Below are 11367 nucleotides of genomic sequence, written 5' to 3'. Positions count from 1 at the left end.
GAATTTTTATTACATGTGTCAGATAAAGTCCATATAGCAGATTAACAGCTTATCATTTTTCTCTGTTTCCGATGGACCGTTTTGTGTTCTATATTGACGTTTTTTGTGATGTGGAAAGGATAAAAAGTAAGTTGGATTATTGTGTTGCTTTTGAGCATAATTGGTCATTTACTGCCGATATCTAATTGTAGTAATTAGTGTTGAAGTTTTCCTTCAAAAGAATGAGTTGTATTTGTTCGTGATAGCCTGATTGGGAGATATGATGTATGCTCATACGGAAGATCAATTAAAAAACAGGTAATTTGTGTATGATTGCACTATGGATATCTACGTTGTGAGATGGCAGTTCTATCAGATGGTGACTCGGTTGCGTTGGCTGGTGCTTTTTCTCTCCTCCGTGAACAGGATGGTGGCTGTCCATTCTCTCAATACCTTACGCAGTCCCACATATAGGTTTTCCACGGTTATATTCATTTAAAATAATCACTCTGATTTATGCTTCAGTACGCTTATATTAATATTGTATATCCTGGTATTGGCTCAGTTGTGGCGTGTGTCCTCTATCTTGCTAACTGTTTCTTATATTCTTGTAATTGACGAGACCGGGCCGATTTTTGCTAGATAAATTCTATAATATAATTCCATTGCCCACACATGGTTCTGGCGGGCTTATTCCGCATCGTTTACAATGCTGCTAATCTCTGGTGGGCTGCAGAATGTCTCTCCTCCTTCGCCTGTTTCCCCAATTCTCTGTCTATGGATATCATTCTCTATATAAGATAAAACACTGATGGCCATGGACCTAGTACTTCTAGGAGTATTATGATGGGACATGGGAGAGTAGGAGAATTAGGGGAAACAGGAAGAAGGGGGAGAAAGACCTGCAGCCATCCAGTGAGGACAAGGTCAGTCAAATATGGGTAAAAAAAGATGTGCCTGGTCAAGGCACCTAGCTCACGTGTAAGGATATAAGAACAGTTATCGATAGAATCTGCCCTAACGGCCGCTGATTCTAGTTTATAGAGTATAATATAAGGGTCTTGAGTGATTAGTTTTTACGTTGGATTGGTGGGTTACGTTACGCCGAGGTTTGGTGGGAACGTTGGCCAGAACCCGCTCTCAGCACGACGTATGAGCTCCGCATCAACGCTTGAGTTTCCAACCTTAAATCTTGAGAACTGTTTAAATAAGACAATTCATCATAGAACTCGAGCCAGAAAATAACACAGAGAGTAGGATTCGCTAGCTTGCTATCTCTTGTCTCATACTGGGAGAGTCTTAAAGAGAGAACGGCATGCGAATAGAAAACGGCAGGGTGTTGGAACACTGGGCGGGGATGTTCGTTAATTCTCTAGGCCTGTGCGTTTGGTACCAGACAGTGAATTGGGCAGTATAATTGAGGGTGTCTTCCACGCGCGGCATAACCATTGACACGACTTGTGTTAATAGAGGTTTAGGTCTTTATCTAGTATTAAGAAAAAGAATAAGAAGGTTTTTTGGCTACACGCCTGCCTTTGTAATAAGAAAGGCGTAGACCTACTCTTCATCTGAAGACTTCGGCATGGGAACTAGATCAGCCGAGAGGTTCTTAGGGAGGGATCGGGAACTCGTACCGACATCCGGCCATGTAGTAATCGCTGAAGAGTGGCGTGACGCTCGCGTGTGAAGCAGCCACAGATGGGCGTGTTTCCCGCGTGCTTATGTAATCTGAGCGGCTTAATTAGATCCAATAAGACTAGGAATTCAAATGAGACTAATTGAGGTGTGTTTAAGTATTAACCCCCATAATGTGAAGAATGGTAAGCACGGTAGGTCTGGTAAAGACAAGAAAAATAGAGAATAACACATTATCATAGATACCAGGAAATAGTATCTTAAAATATAGAATCTTGTTTTAGGAAAAAAATGGCAGTAAAAGGTAATGAAAGACGAGCGTAATGATTGCTATAGCACAGAGAATACTGGGATTAAATGTTAGTTGTTGATATGTCCATATACTATAAAGAAAAAAACATATTGATTTGTAAATGGCTGTTAACAGTGTTATGTCCTCCAAATTGTGATGTTTAAAGGTACAGTTGAGGCTTCAAAATGTATTGGGATATAAGGAGTATTCTGTTATACGTTTGGGAAAGAAGAGTGATCATGTCTTTTGTTTCCACAGGAAGAGGCCAGAGGCCTGCTAGGAGTTTATTGTGTACTCCAGCATTAGGAAGATCTAGCAGTAGGATGGCTCTTCGACACTCGAGCCAAGGACCGCCATGAAAGTATCTAAGATGATGACACGCGAATGGCCAGAATGATCCAAACATCCAGAACGGTTTCAAGGCAACTGGCTCCCACAATACAGCCTCAAGGACTATCCCATAGGCCTAAAATTTTCTTTGCGTCCCCATAAGATACAGCGCCCCCCTCCAGCAGGAAGTAGTAAGAGATGCTACGCCCAAATTCCCAAATATACCAAGCTGGCTTTAGAGGTGGAATTGGCTCACTCCCTCTCTAAACCCAGACATACTGCTTTTAAAAAATGGCTAAGAGATTCTTGTGTGCCAAATCAGAAGAGCCCTCTGGTGTGGGATAGAGAAAAAACAATATTTTTATTTAAAACAGATTGATTATAAATGTGATCTCTTTCTAAAAAGAAAAGGGGATATGATATAGATATATAGGAGGATATAGAGATGATAAGATAAAAGGGTAGATTAATGAACTACTTTTAAAGAACAACTTATTTAAAAGGTTTTACATTGGTATAGATTTTAGTTTATGTTTAAAATGTTTTACATTGGTATAAATTTTAGTTTATTGATACAAACTTGAAGTTAATTTTGTTATACTGTATATATATATTTCTATTCTTGTTTGAGGTATTATGTTTATGTAACTCATTTAAAATTGTAATGGATAATTAAAAAATAGATTAATAATTAGTCATCTATGATAATCATATTTGTAGCCATGTTAGTTAAGTCTTCTAGGTATACATAGATATATTTCAGATAGATAGGTAATCTTCAAACACTTCATAGACCTAGAGAATATGGCATTTAAATAACTTAGAATTCTGTTGACGTGAGACACAATTGCTCCTGGCTGCACCATTTGATCCCGAGAGAATGTTGGGCTTCTAAGACATTTCCATTTGGAAGTTTGTCTTTTTGGCACAAAATGGCCTACTGGGCAAAGACCTGCTCTTGCCTTGACGGCTGACAGTACAAATGCAATGCTGTCCTTCCTGGACAAGCGGGACACAAGGAAAGCGACCATTGTACTCTGCCAAGACAGGGTAAGATGGTCTTTCAGAATTCCTGCTTCTGAAAATGGTCTGTCAGATACTCTAGGCCTGTAGCCAATTTGAATGCACCAACAATGCTGAGAAACATTAGGTGACTGTCCAGGCTGCAAGCTGTCTTGGTCTACTCTTGCAAGATTCCCTAAAGTTGCTTGCATCCATCCACCATTTCTCAGGTACCATTATATCCTTCTGAGGTCTTTGATGTGGTTGAAGACTAGATAGTTGTAATTTCCTCAGTTATGATAAAAGATAAGTTAGATATAAAACCTTAAACTCACAAATATAAGATAGATAGGACATCTTTAATATTGTAACTGTAATTCTTGCTCGATAATTGTTTTGTTAAATGTAATTTTACCATGTTAAAGTTAAAACCTTCCTTTTTTAAAAAAAAAGAAGAAAAGGGGAACTGCTATGGATATCATTCTATATAAATAAAACACTGATGGCCAGTGACCAGACAGGAAGTATAGGCAGGACAAGGAGAGAGGAGAATTGGGGAAACAGGAAGAAGGGGGAGAGACACTGCAGCCACCGTGAGGACAAGCAGCATGTAAAGATGCCGGTAAGCCACCAGCCACGTGGCAAGGTATAGATTTATAGAAATGGGTTAATTTAAGATATAAGAACAGTTAGCAAGAAGCCTGCCATGGCCATACAGTTTATAAGTAATATAAGTGTCTGAGTGATTATTTTATACGTGGATTGTGGGACTGCGGGGTTTGGTGGAACCTGGAGAGAAGCCCTCCAGCAACAATTCTCCTCTCTCTTTGTCCCGCCTATACTTCCTGCCTGGTCACTGGCCATCAGTGTTTTATTTATATAGAGTGATATCCACAGCAGGGGACATCAGCGTTTCTGGACTCTGTGTAAAGCTGCTGTGACCTATGAATGAGCAACGTGGAAGATATTGTCCTTCTCTGGGATACCGCATTTGCGGGCACTATTGTTATCCGTCATCAGTCAGTAATGTCAGGGTTACAAACCTCCTGGCATCACACTCATCTAGGGAGAGTTTTAAGATGGAAGGCTTCCAGTATTTATCACAGGGTGCCTGAGTCAGACCCTGTGGGAAGAGCCCAGCAGAGTCCTGAAGTGATGTCCTTCATAGTTGAGTATTTGTTTCAATGTGGACACTGGGAACTGGTTAGTTGCTCAACTAAAAGAGATCCACTGAGCAGGAGTCAAATCTTGAGTCTTGAGTTTTTACCCATGGAAAACTAAAATGAATTTGAATTTTTTTTTCAGCATTACTCTCTTTATTTGTTAACCCACAGATAAACTTATTTCAAAGTGTCACACTTCTGACAGGTTGCACATTATTTGCCTGGTGATCTCCTGGTAAACTAGACTTGTGTTGTACTTGAAAGTGATAACAAACAGCTTTTTATGTATTGAATCCAACTAAATTTAATTTTGTGGTTGGCAAACTACAAATGTGGAGAGTAAGATGTGGTGATATTGTGCTCCCCAATATATTGTGCACCCCAATAAACTTATCTGGTGTCAGAGAACAGAACAGCCATTAGACAGACATAGAGGCCAGAAAATGGTGGCACTCACACCTTTAATTCTAGCCTTCTGGAGGCAGAGATCCATCCGGATCTCTGTGAGTTCAAAGCCACACTGGAAACAGCCTGGCATGGTGACTCATGCCTTTAATTCCAGGAAGTAAGGGCAGAAAGCAGAAAGGTATATAAGGTGTGAGGACCAGGAACTAGAGCCTGGTAAAGGTTTTAGGCTTTTGAGCAGCAGTTCAGCTGAGATTCATTCTGGGTGAGGACTCAGAGGCTTCCAGTCTGAGGAAACAGGATCAGCTGAGGAATTTGCGAAGTGAGGAAGCTGTGGCTTGTTCTGCTTCTCTGATCTTCCAGCATTCACCTCAATACCTGGCACCAGGTTTGTTTTTATTAATAAGAACTTTTAAGATTCATGCTACAGTAAGACACCAATATCAGCCTAGATCTTCTAGATTCTTCTGCTGCTATACACATTTTCTTTTTTATTTCCAGTTCTCAAAAGTCTATGGCCCTGTGTTCACTCTGTATTTTGGCAAGAAGCCTTCTGTGGTGGTGCATGGATACGAAGCAGTAAAGGAAGTTCTGGATGACCTTGGAGAGGAGTTTTCAGGAAGGGGTAGCTCCCCAGTTGTCGAAAGAATGAATAACGGCCTTGGTAAGTGTGCATGAGCACATATGTGCATGTATGTTCATGCATGCTTATGCTGGGCAGGGGTGATGGGGATGAGATAGGAAAAGCTCCTTGAGCAGGGAGCCAAGTGGCTGTCAGAGGCCAGTTCCTCTTCCTCGTCTGGGGTCTCCCTTCTAGTTTCCATTTCCTGTTCTGGTAGGAGTCATTTTCAGTAATGGAACAACGTGGAAGGAGCTCCGGCGCTTCTCACTTATGACTTTGAGGAATTTTGGGATGGGGAAGAGGAGCATCGAGGATCGCATTCAAGAGGAAGCGCGGTGCCTCGTGGAAGAGTTGAGAAAAACAAATGGTGCGTACCTGTTTCCCTGACTCTTGTTTATTGACACTCTTTTCAACACTGCTGTGGTAGCCAACTACTCCTGGGCAGTGGTTGTTAGCTCCCACGCTAATGCCCAAAGACAGAGCTTTGCTTATCTGTCCTAATGTCTGTACACACTGACTGTGCATACAGTGTGGTCATAATCCTCATCTAATCCCATTCTGCCCCAGCTTGTTTTCAAACTTGAACATCATGAAGTTAGAAAGTTTTGAGCTTCATAAAAGAATTCACATGGGGTAATATTTTCCTGTAAGTGTAATTATGACTTTATTATTTAGAATATTTCCTTGGAGAATATTTGTCCAGAGTACATGGTATGAATGAGCCCATCATATTTTCATGGAATAGGAGGAAGTGACGTGTTTTGTCATTGAGGTGGTTCATATCTGATTGGTCAGCTTTAGTGACACAGATTTGCCTCAAGACCCATGCCTGCAACTTCTGTCAATAATGATATTTATGGCATTTTAAATTTTCTTTTCCTTAGGCATCTTTGGGTGCTACTTTCATCAGTTATGTTTACTCTGTAAACAAAGGGCTGCTTAAAACTATTTAAAAACTATCAGTGGTTATTTGATGTTAATCACTATTTGCTATGCTATTCCATATCTCTTGTGTAAATGTGTGCTATGATGGAATTCTGCTAATATGTAACATGCATGAAATTATTTATTTAACCTATTTTAACTACTGTCAACTCTACCCTACTTTCCCCTAATTGTAAGTTAAAGTCTATCCTTTGTTATATGCTTGTTAGCCATGTTTTAATTTTCTGTATTTTACAACCTTTGATTCATAGATGCCTTCCAGATCTAGAGAGGAACCTCCACTCCCAGGCTTAGCTATTTCCTAGACATAGAAAACATGCCTTTGATTTTTAAAGGAGCCTAATCACAGCCCATTCTCCAAATGTTTTCTTTATCAAATTCTCAAATGACAGTACTGTGTTTTCTTTGCCCCAGGTCACCCCACAGCATGGTATGGGATCCCTAAGAGCATCCTTATGGTTCAGATGCCTCTGGGACTACTCTATCAATGAGGCTCACTCAGTGTTCCCACCCTGCTCCATGCCTTCCTCCTGTGAATGTCCTAATGCCCTGCAGGCTTTACAGCGGGCAGGAAAAAAACAAACAAGCAAGCAAACAAAACTATCCACAGAGAGACTAGAGTAAAATTTGGCTCAGTCCAATTTTATTGTAACCAGCTCTAGACCAAGACTTCTAGAGTCTGGCCCAGATCAGTTTACTTTAGCTGTATTTAAGTACAGCACAATTTTGGAAAAAAGTATTCGGGTAACAATTAACTCAGTCCCAAGTACACAACAACTTACATTGAGATTCCTTACAAAGTACTTTTGGCTTCTTTCCCAAGAATGGATACTATTGACCCAGAGATAGTGCCCAAGATTTAGGGTCTAGGGAGTTTGACTGAAATAAACATAATGCTGTGGGTGTTAGGACTGGCCTGGCCTTAAGATAACAGAGAAGTCACTTAGGCTGTTGTAAAGCACATATTATATCACTCAGTTGAGAGTGGGTTTTTATGGTCTAAAAACAATGCTCAAGATTTAGGGGGAAAGGTCTGGGATATGTAAAAACGTAAATTCTGGGAGAACAGAGCCTGTCTCACCAGACAGCAAAGGATCTCCAGGTTGTAAAACTACATTCCTCCTGGCATCCCAGGAAGAGCAGCTATGCACCTCATTCCAACGAAGAGGTAAGCTGTGTGTTTAACTTTGCTGGTTTCCCCAGCGCTTATCTGTGTGTGCAAGGCCTTTGTGCCCTCTACAGTAACGGGGTTTCCTGACCTCTCTGAGCTCTTCTGCAGACCAGCCCCGATACTGTCCCTGAGGGACCCTGTGTGAGGTGGTTTGTTTGCTCTTGGGCACTGTAACCACCAGTCTATCCTATGGTTCTCATCGGATTTGTTGTCCTCACCATATCTGAATAAAAAGGAAGCTCTGGGTGCATTGTAAACCACTAGAATTTTGGCTTGGAACTTTTATGATAATTATTTAACCCCGATGCTAGCTCTACTCATGAGATGCTTGTCAAGGTGAATCTAGTTTTTCAGCTTGTATTCCAAGTTACTTGGAATTTTAATTATCTTTCCTAAATGTAAGAATAGATTAGAAATCAGATCAAAAAATTTATTGAGATTTATTTATTTTCAGTTTTACTTTATATATATGGGTGTCTTGACTGTATGCATGTCTGTGTACCACAAGTGTGCCATGCCTCCAGAAGACATGGTTCCCCTGGAACTAGAGTTGTTTATGGTTGTGAGCTCCCAGGTCCTCTGGAAGGGTAGTCAATGCCCTTAACTGCTGAGGTCACTCTCCAGCACCAGAAATTAGATTTTTTTTTTCAGTCTAAAATGCATACACACACAAATCTTTTTTTTTTTTTTTTTTTTTTTTTCCAAGTCAGGGTCTCATCCTGTACTCTGCCTGTCCTAGAACTCAGTATGTAGACCAGGCTGGCCTCAAACTCACAGAGATCTACCTGCTTTGCTTCCGGTGTGCTGGGAATAAAGGTGTATGCCACCGTGACTGACTTAAATTAATAATTTAAATTTAAATTATTCCTTATCTTCCAAGACAAAGTAAGAGTTTCCCCTTTTTCTTCCTTCCTTACCTCCTTTATTTTATTTATTTATTTTTAGTAAAAAGCTGAATATCTTGGTGTTTTACCTGAAAAGGAGTCTGACATCACATCTGTTAATTATACAGGTTTCTATAGTTTTCAATTCCATCTCCTTTCTTTACATACTTTTCACTCATTATGCACATTTCATGACATCTATGGTGTGAATTTCAGGACTCTTACACATAAAGCTTATTGGTGATTCAGTTAAAACCTGGTTTTGAGACAGCATCTCACTCTGCAGACCAGTTTGTCCTCAAGCTTGCCTTTCTCTTGTTTTGAGGGGCAGGGATTACAGATTGCGACTCGACACTGACTGAATCGTCAGCGTTGTAGTTAAATATACCAGTGCAAAATAAATATTTCTTCTGCTTTTATTTCTTATGACCAAATTGACTCAAATGATTAACAAGTTAAAAAAAAACCATACACTCTGTTGATGGCTACATAGGATAATAGTCCAGGATTCCAGTAGAGGGTAGACTTTATCTAAATAAATTAAACTGATATACCTGGTGACTAGGAACACTATTTCAAAAAAAAAAAAAAAAACACAAAAAACAAAAAACTATATATTTTCTTTTTAATATTGAAATGAAGAAATTAAAGGATTTCATTTGCTAATGTAAACTCTGTGTTTGCCCCATTTGGATTTACATTTGAAATGACTTTTTAATTTCACTTTTATTTTAGGCAAAAAATCTCTGAGAATTGGTGGTTGGTTTTTGTTTGATATGAGTATTTCTGCTTATTTAAATTTACTCTGATGAACGCATGCATTTCCTGTAAACTTTTTCTCCTTGGCTTTCTCTGCTGGCTGTGGACACAACTCCTTCGGCTATTCCTTGGAAAGAAAATGTTTCTGGATTGGTGTTTTCTTCCTTAATTGTGTAGAAACTTCAAAGAGATGAAATTCTACACTGAAAACTTGAATTTTTATGTGTTTTTAAAAGTGGTCATGTGTTTTCTTAGAACTTAACTTAGAATGTGTACCCAAAGAGTGATTTTCCACAGGGAGCAGATGTTAAAGATTTAGCTAATGATTATTAAGCAAGCTAGGATTTCAAAAAAGAAGTAATATGCTAATTGGAAGTATGTGGAAGTTCTTGCAAATATGCTAATTTTTGTGCCAATACTTCCCTAGAGATTCTAAAATTATTATTGGTTTTTTTAGTCCAAAGATAAAGACTTTACATGTATGTTTTAATGGTATTTTAAAATGTTTCCAATCCTTCAGGCTCACTCTGTGATCCCACCTTCATCCTGAGCTGTGCTCCCTCCAACGTGATCTGCTCAGTTATTTTCCACAATCGTTTTGATTATAAAGATGAGAATTTTCTTAACTTGATGGAGAAATTAAATGAAAACTTTAAAATTTTTAACTCCCCATGGATGCAGGTGAGACAAAGATGTTTTCTTCACAGCAAATCATTTATCTTTATTTCTCTAACAAATTAAAACTTTCACTTTAGTTCAATGTGTCTAATTTCTAGGCATTCACCTCAAAGCTTGGTATAAAGAATTTTGTTGGAAAGCAGAATCAGTTTCTGTTACCCTTCCTCCCCCCTCCTCCCATCCCCCCACTTTAGTTATTCAGGAGGCTTAAAGTAGGTGAAGGAAAAATAAAGGGAGAGGCTGAAGAGAATTCTTAGTTTAGAAAGCTTGTGTAGTGTGCACAAGGCTCTGGGTTTGATCCTCAACACAGCAATGACAAAAGGAAGCCACAGAGGCCACTTTTTACTTTTTACTACTATTTACAAGGTACCATTGTCAAGGCCTCTATCAAGCCAAGGACACAGGTGGGATGAGGGCAGACAAAATACCACAAAGCCTTTCTACACTCCCTTTTCTTTCTTTTTTTAAATATATATGGATTGTGCCTGCATACCTTTCTATGCATCACATGTTTGCCTGGTGCCCACAGAGGCCAGAAAAGGGCATCAGATCCCCCCTAACTGGTATTAACAGAAAGTTGTGAGCCACCATGTGGGTACTAGGAATAGAACCTGCATGGGTATTTAAACTGGTTCCATTTCTTAGTTCTTGTGAATAGTTCAACATTAAGAAACCCAACTCAGCATTTTATGGGTAAATGTTTATACACTCTGTGTTGAATTATTTTGTACAACCATGCAGTTATCTTCCAGGCAGGATTTAGGACATGCTGGCACGGACTCTCCAACTCTCAAGAAGACAAAGTCTCAAAAGGGTGAGAGAGAGCCAACTCAGATGGCAGACTGTATGGCTAACTGCAGCCAGCAGAGGCCTCTGCTGTGCAAAGAAGGGAAGCGATTGAAGTAAGAAGGCTCTTGTGGGCTTAGCTTCGTGTTCAATATAGGCTCCATAGCAGCAAAACTGTGGCAAAGATAATAGTCCACATGTTCATTTGACCCCTGGCTCCTGACACACTCTATCTCCAAGCTTCAAGAATCCAGAAAGAAGTCACTTCAGTATGTCATTCTTCTTCCTCCAACCCCTGTGCTACTCTTCTTCTTTAGAAATAGTTTTGCTTTATCATATTTTATTTTATTTTTACTTTGGTTTCTCAAGACAGGGTTTTTCTATGTAGCCCAGGCTGTCCTGGAACTAGCTCTGTAGACCAGGCTGGCCTCAATCTCACAGAGATCTGCCAGTCTCTGCTTCCTGACTGCAGGGATTAAAGGAGTTCCACACCCTGGCACTTTATCATATTTTAAAGTTATTTTGTTTTTGTGTACATGTATGTGGTACATGTACATATGTGTATGTATGCATATATATGGAGTTTGGAGGACAAGCTTCCTCAGGATCTCTACCTTGTTTTAGGGACAGAGTCTCCCCATGGCTTGAAGCTCACCTACAGGGTAGACCAGCTGGCCACTGAGCTCCAAAGATCTGCCTGTTTCTGCCTCCCTGTC

The 11367-nt window shown here is 39.8% G+C and overlaps 1 protein-coding gene across 1 annotated transcript; it reads left to right on the top strand.

Annotated features, from left to right (window-relative positions):
• Positions 1–4393: 4393 nt before the first annotated feature.
• On the top strand, positions 4394–10039 carry LOC114689432 (cytochrome P450 2C55-like). Its single transcript, XM_028863719.2, has 4 exons — positions 4394–4441; positions 5308–5470; positions 5646–5795; positions 9708–10039. Exons 1-4 carry the CDS (start codon positions 4394–4396, stop codon positions 9926–9928), a joined length of 582 nt encoding a protein of 193 aa, XP_028719552.2. The 3' UTR covers positions 9929–10039.
• The last annotated feature ends 1328 nt before the right edge of the window (positions 10040–11367 follow it).

The sequence above is a fragment of the Peromyscus leucopus genome, unplaced genomic scaffold, assembly GCF_004664715.2.
Source record: "Peromyscus leucopus breed LL Stock unplaced genomic scaffold, UCI_PerLeu_2.1 scaffold_1787, whole genome shotgun sequence".
NCBI classification, from domain to species: Eukaryota; Metazoa; Chordata; class Mammalia; order Rodentia; family Cricetidae; genus Peromyscus; species Peromyscus leucopus.
This window is presented reverse-complemented; position numbering and strand designations above follow the sequence as displayed.

What these genes read in the sequence shown, in the direction of transcription:
- LOC114689432 (XM_028863719.2), top strand. Translation starts at nt 4,394, where the DNA reads ATGTCCTTCATAGTTGAGTATTTGTTTCAATGTGGACACTGGGAACTG. An exon ending in AAGAATGAATAACGGCCTTG is followed by an intron (nt 5,471 to 5,645) that starts GTAAGTGTGCAT and finishes CTGTTCTGGTAG; the next exon opens with GAGTCATTTTCAGTAATGGA. An exon ending in AGAGTTGAGAAAAACAAATG is followed by an intron (nt 5,796 to 9,707) that starts GTGCGTACCTGT and finishes CCAATCCTTCAG; the next exon opens with GCTCACTCTGTGATCCCACC.